At 35.4% G+C, this 12,344-nt stretch overlaps 1 protein-coding gene across 1 annotated transcript in view; it reads right to left on the reverse strand.

The window, feature by feature from the left end:
- Positions 1 to 12,344, reverse strand: part of LOC144971927 (QRFP-like peptide receptor) — a 253,300-nt gene that overhangs the window by 39,563 nt on the left and 201,393 nt on the right. Inside the window, exon 5 of the mRNA XM_078913005.1 lies at positions 840 to 963. Coding sequence (XP_078769131.1) covers positions 840 to 963 — 124 coding nt within the window. The remainder of the gene's footprint in view (positions 1 to 839; positions 964 to 12,344) is intronic.

Consider the following 12,344-nt stretch of genomic DNA (forward strand, 5'->3'; position numbering starts at 1 on the left):
GGCTTCAACAGTTACTTGCTTCTCAAGATAAAAAACAATGGTCAAAAGGAGAATATTTTGTTTTGCCAGATTCAGTTATCTACCCAGGAATAATTACTGACAGATTGGCTGAGAAGGGAGGACAAAAAACAAGAGTGATTGTATTTTGCATAAACTCTCCCATTATTCCCCTTTCCCTTTGCACCATGCATTTATCTAGTTCTTTTAATTACAGTGGCGGTTGGTAATAGTGAGCAGAGCGGGCAAAGCGCAGTTTTAAAGTTACAAGATGATTTACTACACCTGAAAAGCAGTTAATTTATTTACTTAAGTGGAATTTAGATTTAGAATTTAAATTTGACTTCGGATTCTTTGCTCTATGATTAATTTCGTTGTGTTTCAGATGTATCGTGAATCAAGGATTCCTTTATCACAAGAGAAACCATTAACAGAAATTCTACTTTCTTTGGACCCCCGAGTTGCATTCATGTAATTGTACTCTCGATTTTTAAAAAATGAGCTTTTCTATAGTGCGATATACAATATAATGCGCTCGAAGCAATTTACAAGGGGCCCCAATCAAACAACAAAACTTTTCATGCAGGACGAGACATCATTCTGAGAGGCACTGTTTGACAAAGACCAAGTACTCATTTTGCACCTGATGTACCGAGAGAATATTAATAAAAAGCCTTTTCCAAGGATTGGACTTGCCGCCGATAGCAGAAAGCGAATCAAGGCTCTAGCGGTCGGTCCGAAGGCGAGTGCCATACTATAAGGCCATACAGCCTCAGTTACAGATTCTCAAGATATAAAAAAAATCGAACACAGCATGAAAAGGCATACGATGGAACATTTACCTGTATGTGCAGGATGGGTACAGCCAAGACGATGGATGCCAGCCAGATGACGAGTACAGTGATTTGAGCCCTGGTGTTGGTGGAAATGTATCGGGCTTTCAGCGGGAACGATACAGCCACCACTCTGTAATAGAATTAAAATTTAAAGAATGTTAGGTAACCAGTTAACTGTCGTACACTCTGGATAGACACGTATTAAATAGTTGGCCAAAATGGACTTGGGTTATATCGCCATTTCCGTAATATTGTTTAAAGAGCAATCTTCCAATGTCGAAGAAGATAAAATAGATTTGTCGTCTTTTTATGTAACAAAGTATATCAGTAGAGCGATTATGTTGTTTTGATTATATTTAGGCGAGAAAGAGAGAGAGAGAGAGAGAGAGAGAGAGAGAGAGAGAGAGAGATACAGAGAGAGAGACAGAGAGAGAAAGAAGGAAAGAAAGAGAGAATGAAAGGAAGAGAAAGAGAGAATGAAAGGAAGAGAAACAGAGACAGAGAGATTGAGAGGGAGAAAGAAAGAGGGAGAGAGACGAAGAGAGAAAGAGAGAAAGAGAAAGAGAGAGAAAGAGAAAGAGAGAGAGAGAAAGAAAGAGAAAGAGAGAGAGAGAGAGAGAGAGAGAGAGAGAGAGAGAGAGAGAGAGAGAGAGAGAGAGAGAGGCGCAGTGATGAGCTCATATGATTCTTTATAAACAAATTTTATTTGCTTCCCATTTAATTTTTGAAACCAAAGTCGAGCGTTAAAATGTCATTCTGACATCATGCATATTACTCTGGACTGCGCATGGATTACCAATGATTCAATAAATCACAAATTTTGGTTTAATAATACACTACGCACGTAAAAGCCTGGCCATTATATTATGCGAAAGACCAGTGCAATTCCAGTCTAATATGCGGGTTTTCTGGTCTATTGTTATCATCAAAACTATAAAATACTATCTATAAAATATGCATCGATACTCTTTATAATATAGCCAGGACGTCATGATAATATCATTATGATTGCATTTATATCTTGACACAGACGTGAAAAATTACCATAGTACGTACGGTTTTGTAATATGACAACTAACAGATACATACGTATAAATCAAGAAGAAAGAAGCAATCAGTTAAATTCTTACAACCTGAATGGCACAATGTAATTTTGTAAATATGTATAGGTCTAATGTAGCCCTTGGTAATCTTAAATTGAGCTCTATGATTTTGAATTGTTTATACAATTTAGTCACTCAATCACCATCTCCTTTTTAATTATATTACCATGTTGTGGAATGGCTACCTGTTTTTGACAATACATGAAAAATATTATTTGATAATGTAGACCGGGTATTTATTTTTCACAAACCGTAGAAGTTCTCATTTAATGTGTTTAGGCCGAGCTGTTACATCGTTTTATTCAGGTCTTAATATTTTTTGTTTTAAAAATGCATCTGAATTCATTTTAAGCATGAAGATAAGTTCACTTTATACGAGTATATTTACTGACTCCATAGCATCACAAGGATATTGTTGCTGATATTTTAAGGGGCTAAAGCAACCGTGGCGGTTTTAAATGTAATATTCAATAAAATGGAACAAAAGTGTAAAAGTGTGTATGAAACAGAAGTGCCAGACACAACAAGAAAGAAAAATACAAGGAAAAAAATCCCCATACACACTTTTTCAGATCACACCAGTTCCTGCTCCCCAATTGGTCACTAGAATAGAACTGATAGACTTTAGACAACAATCACTTCCGACTGGTATCTCCAGTAAGTACTCAAATATAACATCGCAAACAAAATGGGAGACAGACGTGAGAGGAATACGACGTTAAGTGAAGCAGATTGAGACATCTGACGGATATTCCATTTTTGTTGTGATTTTAACCAGTTAACTATCTTCCTATGGAAAGACACGTACTTCAAAATTAGGCCAGAAATCTCGTCCTTTAAAAATCGATCCATTTAAAACTGGAAACCTCACTTGAGAGGGTTTTTTTTCCAAGACGAGGGTATTTAAATCTATTGATATTTGATGGACGAGATTTCTGACCAAATTTTAAAATACGGATCTTTCTAGACTGCGGCAGTTAACTGGTGGGAACAAAAAAAAATATAAGAACGTGCTGTGAATCCAGACTGCGTAGCAAATACGAAATCCTTCACCCCCCCCCCCTCCCACTTTCTCGTGAGAAAATCCGTGCACATTTATGTCATAATGCGATTTGAAATTGTTTGCTTTCTCACTTAATCTGTTCTACGACATAGAACTGTTTAATAGTATACATTTAATTATCCACATTGATTAGAGTTTGGCATTGCCCTCGACAACAAGGAATGCCTCAAGAATCAGGAAATATCATATTTTATATCAAAATGAGATGGCGAAAAAAAAAAGAGTTAATAAATGCAAAGTTGAAAGTGACAGGCTAGGTGACTCGTTGGTCACTTCCCTTTGACCTGAAGAATTTCAGGTTCGAGCCTCGCTGTAGACATTTTTCGGGTTTTTCCCCTTGGGCGATATCATTGACCATCGGTTTGTCCACTTGGACAGCATGGATGATTCCTTTGGGCACAAAACGTTTGTTTGATGGATTATCTACGTCTGAGTGGATTATCTACGCCTACGTCTAAGCCTGTATGTATGGAATTGAATTCTTATGCAAAGGCACCGTGCGATGTAATGCAAAAGGGTGTATCTTTAAAAAAATAAATGGCATCAAATAAGGTTTTAATGACATAAATGTTAGCATAAAAGTTGGCCGAATGAAAGAAATTGCAATTTCTTGTTTTATAATATACGATTCTTTCATTTCTTTGTATTTAATAATAATAATAATAATAATAATAATAATAATAATAATAATAATAATAATAATAATAATAATAATAATAATAATAATAATAATAATAATAATAATAATAATAATAATAATAATAATACTTTATTGCATCCCAAAAAGGAAATTTTTTGTACAGACGTGTTATAATTTACACATAAGATAAAAATACAATGGAAATAGGATGTATATATATAAAAAAGGAGCAGCTCTATAACCAGAGCTGCGCTTTATAATATGAATAATTTCAAACACTGTAAAATAGTTAAAACTGTCACTATAAATTGAAAATTGAAAAGATTGCAAAACAAATAAATTAATAAATTAATATTTATATTTTTAAAAAGTAAAAATGAGAAATAATTATATAAAATGATTATTGCTTGTTGTTATAAAGCCTAATACTGGACGGCAGAAAAGATTTTCGGTGTCTCTCTGTTTTCGTTGAAATAGAGAAAGGGCGACCACTTCTTTCTGACATAATAATTGATGGTCTTAGTGGATGATACTGGTCATGTAATATTTTAGTTATTTTATTTATACAAAATTTCTCGTATAAAAGATCTACATCGTCAACATCATTTATATAGCGTTTAATGGATTTTTTAATATTTGAATTTATTTTGTTCCTTTCCACTGCTAAGCAATTGCCTCCCCAAGCTGTTATACAAAATGACAAAACACTTTCGATTACTGCTCTATAAAATAATGTGCAGAGGGTTTTATCTATTCTAAACTGAGAGAGTTTTGATAAAAAATATGTACGTCTGCACATCTTATGCCTAATTATTTTCAAGTGTTCATCCCACTTGAGCCTGTCATCAATCGTTACACCAAGGTATTTGTAGTGAGGAACTCGCTGGACGAATTGGTCCTTTAATTTTAACGGTTCTATCGGTTCCTTCACTCTCCTAAAGTCAATCACTAGCTCCTTTGTCTTGCTTATGTTAAGCTCTAGGTGGTGGGCATCACACCAAGACACAAATCTATCAATTTCTTGCCTATAAGCCACTTCGTTGCCCTTTGTTATGAGGCCTTGAAGAGCGGTGTCATCTGCAAACTTTATTAAAGGTACACTCAGGTTTTGACAACTACAGTCATTCGTGTATATTGTGAATAATACAGGGGACAATACACACCCCTGAGGAGCACCAGTATTTGTAGTTATACAGGAAGATTTGTTTTGTCCTAATTGAACATATTGTGCTCTCTCCGTAAGAAATTCGAGCACCCAAGCAATTATATACTTGTTTAAATTCAGACTAGTCAATTTTTGAACAACCAACTGAGGTTGCATTGTATTGAACGCTGAAGAAAAATCTGCAAAAAGCAATCTGCAATAGCTCCTAGCGTGATCTAGATGCCTGTAGATGTTGTTTGTAAACAGCAAAATGGCATCCTCTACGCCACGTCCTGGTTTGTAAGCAAATTGATGACTATCACTCAATGGTATAAACTGATTCCTAATTTTAACAAAAACAAGTTTTTCTAAAGATTTCATGACTATTGGAGTCAGTGCAACAGGTCTGAGATCGTTCATAGTTTCAAGTTTTTCTTTTTTTGGAACAGGAATAATTTTTGAAGTTTTCCAAATTTCAGGGATCGAAACGCATTGGAGGGACCAGTTAAAAATATGTGTATAAATGGGGGAAAGCTGGTAGGCACATTCTTTTAATAGTTTTCCTTTCAATCCATCCGGCCCAGCAGCCTTCCTCTCGTTTAGTTTCGAAAATACGAATCTCGTTTCCTCTTCACTGACCTCAATAGTCATTTCATCTTCCCAAGCAAGCTCGTAGTGTTATTGGGCACGATAAAAATAACATGTCAAATGAATACAAAGAGATGAAAGAATCGTAAATTATCTATCCCCCCCCCCCTTCCATTGGAAAACCCTGCCATTTATTAGTAAATACGTAATCGTTGAATAATTATTTGAATGCGTTAAATAAAATCTTAATTCAAATTTTGCATAATATTTTCGCACATTTTATTGGTTTAAAATAAAGTGTAAAAGCTGACTGGCAATTAAAACTGATATTTGGTGGGCATGGATGTAAATCCAGTGTCTTTCTCTTTTAGGGTCAATTTGCGATGCAAACAGATGGAGAAAAAAACACAAATTATGGCGAATCGAAATACTACTACCATACAGTTGATCACGAAATATCAAATAATCTTACTTGGAGGGGTGGAATAAACGTATTCTTTCATTTCTTTCTATTTATTAAACTCGTTATATTTTGATGATGATGGTGATGGTGATGATGATGATGATTAAGATGATGATGATGATGATGATGATGATGATGATGATGATGATGATGATGCTTGCTGATGATGTGGATCAAGGAATGAAGTTGATATTGTTGATAATGATGAAGAAGTGGATAATTATGATTAAAATAATGACGATGATGATGGTGATGTAGATGGTGATGATGATGATGATGATGATGATGATGATGATGACGACGTCGACGATGACGATGACGATGATAATGATGATGATGATGATGATGATGATGATGATGATGATGATGAAAACTATGGTACTGGTGGTTTAGGTGATATTTGATGGTAATAAGGATGACGATGATATGACTACAACGAAGATGAAGATTACGATGATAAACATTAAAACGACATGAAAAACATGATATTAATATTTAGCCGTTTGATACAAGATTACAGACAAATCACTAACATGCAATCAAACTTTAACTAACTTCGTAAAAAAAATATCACAATAGACGAGAAGATCCAATTAAGTCTTGCTACAGATAATAACAATAATGAATTATTGATCCGATTTCCGACAATAATATAATTTCCTTAGGTGGGAAATAATGGCGTTGAAAACATCAATCTTTTCCCACTGGGAAATGGTCTGGCACGCATGTCGAGAGACTGTAGGCCTACTTGCTTAATTTCTTTTTACGTCAAACTGACACCATCATCTATAAATGGAACGAACGGATTTGGCGGCACTCAGCTCTTTGTTATTGTTTTTAGACATCCATTTTAATAAGTTATCACTAAATGATATCAATCAGACAAAAACATTTAACTCACTCAACCCTAACACCGACTATATCCGTAGTTTACCCAGGTTACTTTTACCCCATGCCTATTTATTACATTATTCTGAGACAAATTATAGGCGTCGTATCAAAGCTAATGTTTTTAGTTTATACATGTTAATGGTAGTTGAATAAAACAATCTATGTACATGCTCATTTTGAAAACATTTTTTCCAATTTTGAAAAATAGCAAAAATCTCTAGGATTGAGTGAGTTAACTCTCTCCTACCGATCCTTTTCAGTGTTGTCCCAAAATGGCAGGCAGGCAGGCTTGTCCAGCAGAATACAACTTTTTATTCTTATTATTAATACAACGATCATTCTTTATGTACAAAATAAACCTGAATAAGAACAAATGTATATTGTGCCGTAACAAATGTGACGATTTTGCTGTAGGTGGTGAAGGTGAGGTTTAAGGGGTGGTTTGGGTTTAATTATTAGGAAAGTCATTTAAAAAAACATGATTTTGAGATTTTGGTGGAAAACGATATTATTTTAGAAATAATAAATTTGAAATGGAATTTGTCAAAATATACTTTGAAGCCACAAAAATAAAAGGGTATATAGACCCTCTAGGTATCAATTGTCAAAAACGGAAATCTATTTTGCTGGGTTTTTTTTTTCTTCCATATATAATTTTTCTAGGGGTTTGGGATATTGTGTCAAATATTACTCAGAATATTTTCCAGGTAATTGTCAGAAAATTTTCACTTATTACAGAGATAATGCATTATATCACCATTGATAGATTTCTTTGATAGGATATATGTATCTTGGCTTATAATCCAAATTATAAATTTTTAACTTTAATTTTGTCATCAAGTTTTGATTCGCAACTTTGTAATGTTCTAATACAAATCCCCTAAGCTATAGCTGTAAAATAACTCTATAGTGACACAAAATGCTACAATGTTGATAAGAGGGAAGAATATGTAGATTTTTCCTTCATTATTTTTTGCGGAAAAATTGCCACACGAGTCTTATACTTTTTGATGCCAGGCCTCGGAATCAGGCAGGACGCAAAACGGGTAAAACACAGATAAAGTATTGTTTTACAAAAATTTTTTTTACGTATAATGACAATACAGAATTATTAAAATTGTCCAATATAGGTAATTGATTTTTTTTTCAGAAAAGACCGGCTCTTAAGGTTACACATAGCTTTGTACTTACATCTGCCTGATGGAAGTTGTATTTTACCTGAATACATAGCATCAATATACACTAGTTGATGAGAAGTCATTGCCATTCCCCTTTTCCATCTCATTGACTAGCAATGACTATCCCGCACAAATCTTTGGGCCTCATTTTCGCTCACGAAGTGCCCGAATTCGCGTCAAAATATGGGACGAAGCCGTTTCGTATATGCTATTTTTAAAAATTAATTACGACGCTGTTTATCGATGAATATGACTGAAAGCTGGCACACAGTTAGAAAAAAGGTCATTTTAGATTATGTCAAGCGACAAAACTAGTGCGGTTACCAGAAAACCGTTAAAAATAGATTTTTACTCTTTGGAGTAAAATATTTCTAAAACTACCGGGCGTGGAGGTTTTGTCGCTGACAAGGTAATACATGAACATTTCTTCTTTTTGGTTGTAAAATGTCATATAGATATGACGAGTACTTTTCCCGTATTTTACAAAACACCATCCTAATTTGCTCTTCAAGTTTCAATCTTTTAATCCACTTATTACGCAAGATACAACGAAAGGTCGAAAATAAATGCCGAAAAAGCGTCCCATATTTTCGCGGTTTTTTTTCCTCTTTGCGGGTCATCCAAATAAATGACACCTTTGAAACTGCATAACTTGTTTATTTATGAATGGATTTTCAAAATTCAAAAACATTTTTACTCAGTGGAGATAGGGCTTTGATTTTAGACAAAAATTTCCTCAAAAAGAGAAAAAAACATTTTTCATAGTCATTGCTACATTGACATCTGTTTATCTTTACTTTCCCCCCTCTTTCTTTGGCTTCTCTTTTCATTATTCACACACAAATCTCAGCTGGTATATCTATCTATCTATCTATCTATCTATCTATCTATCTATCTATCTATCTATCTATCTATCTATCTATCTATCTACCGACCCATCCATCTACATATCTATCAATCAATCTATCTCTCTATCCCTCTGTAATTATATCTGTCTATTTACTTTTCTATCCATACAGCAAGAGTATTTCTCTATCCATTAATCTATCCTATCTACCTTTCTATCTATGTCTTTCATCAATCCCTTCAACCATTGTCAGCCTTAGAGACGACATGCTAGTTTCTCCAAACCTTAAACAATCATTTGCTACTCTCTCTCTCTCTCTCTCTCTCTCTCTCTTTCTCTCTCTCATCTTACCAATCTCTGTCTCCCTTCAATCACGTCTGATTATTTATCCACTCCAAATTGCTGAGGAAATATCCTCATTTATGGGGAGTGATTGCAAAGTGGGTGGGATGGGGGGGGGGGGGGGGGGGGCGAAATGCGGAAGAGGGGATGGTAGTGTCAACACTAACATAATTGTGTTCTCCTTGGATAATCATACGAGTCAATGCAATTGGGTCACTGATTGCTTGTACTGATAGGTTATATAACGTTAATGTTATATTATTTGATATAACGCCGGTATCCACAAATAGTGCTCAGGGGCGCTTTACAATAGTTTTCTGGTATCGCACAAGTTCATTCCTTTGTCTACAGAATCACAAGTCACACACACATATCCCTTGTTCAAATTTCATATAGAATCACGAAAGCAAAATGAAAAAGATTGTTTTTTAGATACCGTTTGAAAACTGGCAGACTTTTCACATTGTCGGGTTTTTGGTGGTAAGGAATTCCATACGATTGAAGCCGAAAATGCAAAACCACGCTCAGCAAACTTTGTTCATGGGATGTTTATCTCCATTAGTGAAGAACTTGCGATCGCAGAGATCGAGTTGGTTTATAGTTAATAGAGATGCTCTATAAACAAAATCCTTTAAAACTTTGTAAATATTAAGGACAAAGAAGGTTAGTTTCAATCCCAATAACTCCAGGAGATATTCAATCTAAATGTGAGAAGGTGAAGAAAAGAAAACAAAACAAAAACCTCAAACAAACGACCTAAAGTTTTATGTTTATGCTTTTATGGGTTTTACTTTTACGGCGCTTGCAACACTTTCTGGTCATACCAGCGCCAGTAAAAAGGAAGAAGATTGGATAGTAAAAACATTCTAGATGTGCAATTAAAAGAACTTGAGGAAAAACTAAGACAAAGGGGAATGGTTCAAATAGGGAACAGATGTAGAGTCCTAGAGCACATTCAGTTTGAGAGAATCTAAAAGTCTCACCAAATATCAGCACAATATCTCACTATGAGAAATACAAGCAAATGTTTAAAAATCATATGTTAAAAAAAACATGACCGAGAGAAAAAAATATCATCTCTCAAAACCATTCATTCGACTGTTTCCCTCCCAGCCAAGGCCTACGGCCAGGATCAGCACGAAACAAAGTGATCTAATTCCAAGACAAGACAAAAAAACAATAAAAACAATTGGAGAACAGATAGAGGGAGATAGAAGACACAGCAAGTCACTTTGGGAGGTCGGGAACCCCACCCAGAACAACATGAACGTTACGGAGTCAAGGGAGCAACTTGTGATTTTAAAGGGACAATCCTATTTAATAATGGGACTCAAACATATTCTTACAATTTAATTGCCCTTCTCCGAGATGCACTAATTTGCAGGTCTGATAACCCAAATTGTTATGGGCTCATTGCTGTAATTGAAATATTCTCAATCAAACGCAGAATATTGAACAATCCATAATTGCTTTCGTTTATAAGACCTGCAAATATCTGCACCTATTCCCCCCCCCCCCTCTCCCTTCTCTCCAATAAAAAGACCCACATAACTACAACATAAACAAAACAAACAAAAACAAATAAGAACACCATCAGGCACCCCCCCCCAATAAAAACAACATAAAAACAAAACAAAACAGTTTTTTAAAATCCCTAATGCGCTTCATGATAATAATAGGCGTATGGCAAGCCAAGTGGAGCTATATTTTTTTCCTAGGACCTAAGGTAAATTCCCTCTTTTATGAAAATTCCTCGTTCGAATCTCCTTAGCTGTTTCCCTCAACTGCACCTGTCATAATGGCGACTTGACTTCCCTGTGCTGATAGTCTATCTCCTGTATCATAGATATGACGTCGGTACTCTGGAAAAAACAAGGATCTAAAGTTTTGGTCAGAAAAACTCGTTCTTCGCGTATCGATCGCTTAAAACTACCCTCAACTTGCTTAAAACTCTCAAATCTGGGTATTCCGTGAAGTTACTGAAAGTCCCAGGTTTGAGAGTTTTTTTTAGCAAGATGACTATCATTATATTCGATTGATACTTAAAGAATGAGTTTTCTGGCCAAAATCTTAAAGACGTGTTTTTCCAGAACACTGCGGTTTTGATATCGCTGTATAAATTAAAATGCTCTGACATAAAAGTCGACATGCTTTGTAATATTCCAGTTTCTTTTTAAGAAAATAAGGAATCCCGATGATCAAGAAGGAAATGATGAAAATTTACGATAGTGTGAATAATATGTGCCCCACAGTCTCTATGTGGTTTTACGTCGGGATGAACTTGACCGTGGAAGTAGAACTTAAAGCAAATTTCTATTCATCATAATGTGGAAAAGAGATACTATGATTTCCTAAATTGCAAACACCCCCCCCCCCCCAAACACACACGAACCAACCCCCCCCCCCCCCCCCCCCCCCCCCCCCCCCAAGAAAACAAACAACAATACAAAACAAAAAACAAAAATGAAACCCAGAACTTAATACTGTTTTTTTTGGTAGATTATCATTCCACCCCTCTCCCTAAATGATGACGCGTAATGATATAATGTTTACAATAATAATATGTGACGTCAGAATATCCAGCGTAAATTTCACAAAATATCAGATTCTTTTAAAAGAGGTATCATTTGAATGTTTTCAAATATGTCTTTTATTCAAAGATGACGAAATAGGAATCGATTGAGGGTTAGAAAAAATGATTTCTTAAACTCTTGCGTTTTTGGAATTCGAACTTTGTTCCCAACGTGCACTCGCAAGATCGTGCAGTGGTTGGGAAACACGTCCGGAGTTCCAAAAAGCAAGAGTGTAAGAATCGTATGATAATCAACGTGTGGATTGCTCCTTGGATCTGGCCGCTGGCAAAAGAGAAAGGATCGCTTACTAAATGGCCGAGAAAAAAGTGCACCAACAGCAAATCGACTTGGGCGTCAGTGGATCTCGAGGAACAACGATGATACTGCTCCATTAGGGATAGCGGTCAAGTCTGGAGTTATAACCATATTATTTATGGCAGGAATTTAATAATATATCTAGGCCGATATTAAAATGAGAAACCAGACTTTCAAATTGCTAAATTTGACCTGGGGGTCACGAGAGTGGGTAGCTCTATCATTAGATTCTTGTCGAGCTGACCAAAATGTACTTTGACACACGCCCATCCATTTATGCGCATTGATTTTCCTTCATTCAAAGTATAAAATCATACTGTTCACTGGCAACAAAACACATTTCATCTTCACTTCATACTCGTAT

The sequence above is a fragment of the Berghia stephanieae genome, chromosome 1 (genome assembly GCF_034508935.2).
Source record: "Berghia stephanieae isolate SIO BIC M18660-M18661 chromosome 1, UCSD_Bste_1.3, whole genome shotgun sequence".
In the NCBI taxonomy this organism is placed as follows: domain Eukaryota; kingdom Metazoa; phylum Mollusca; class Gastropoda; order Nudibranchia; family Aeolidiidae; genus Berghia; species Berghia stephanieae.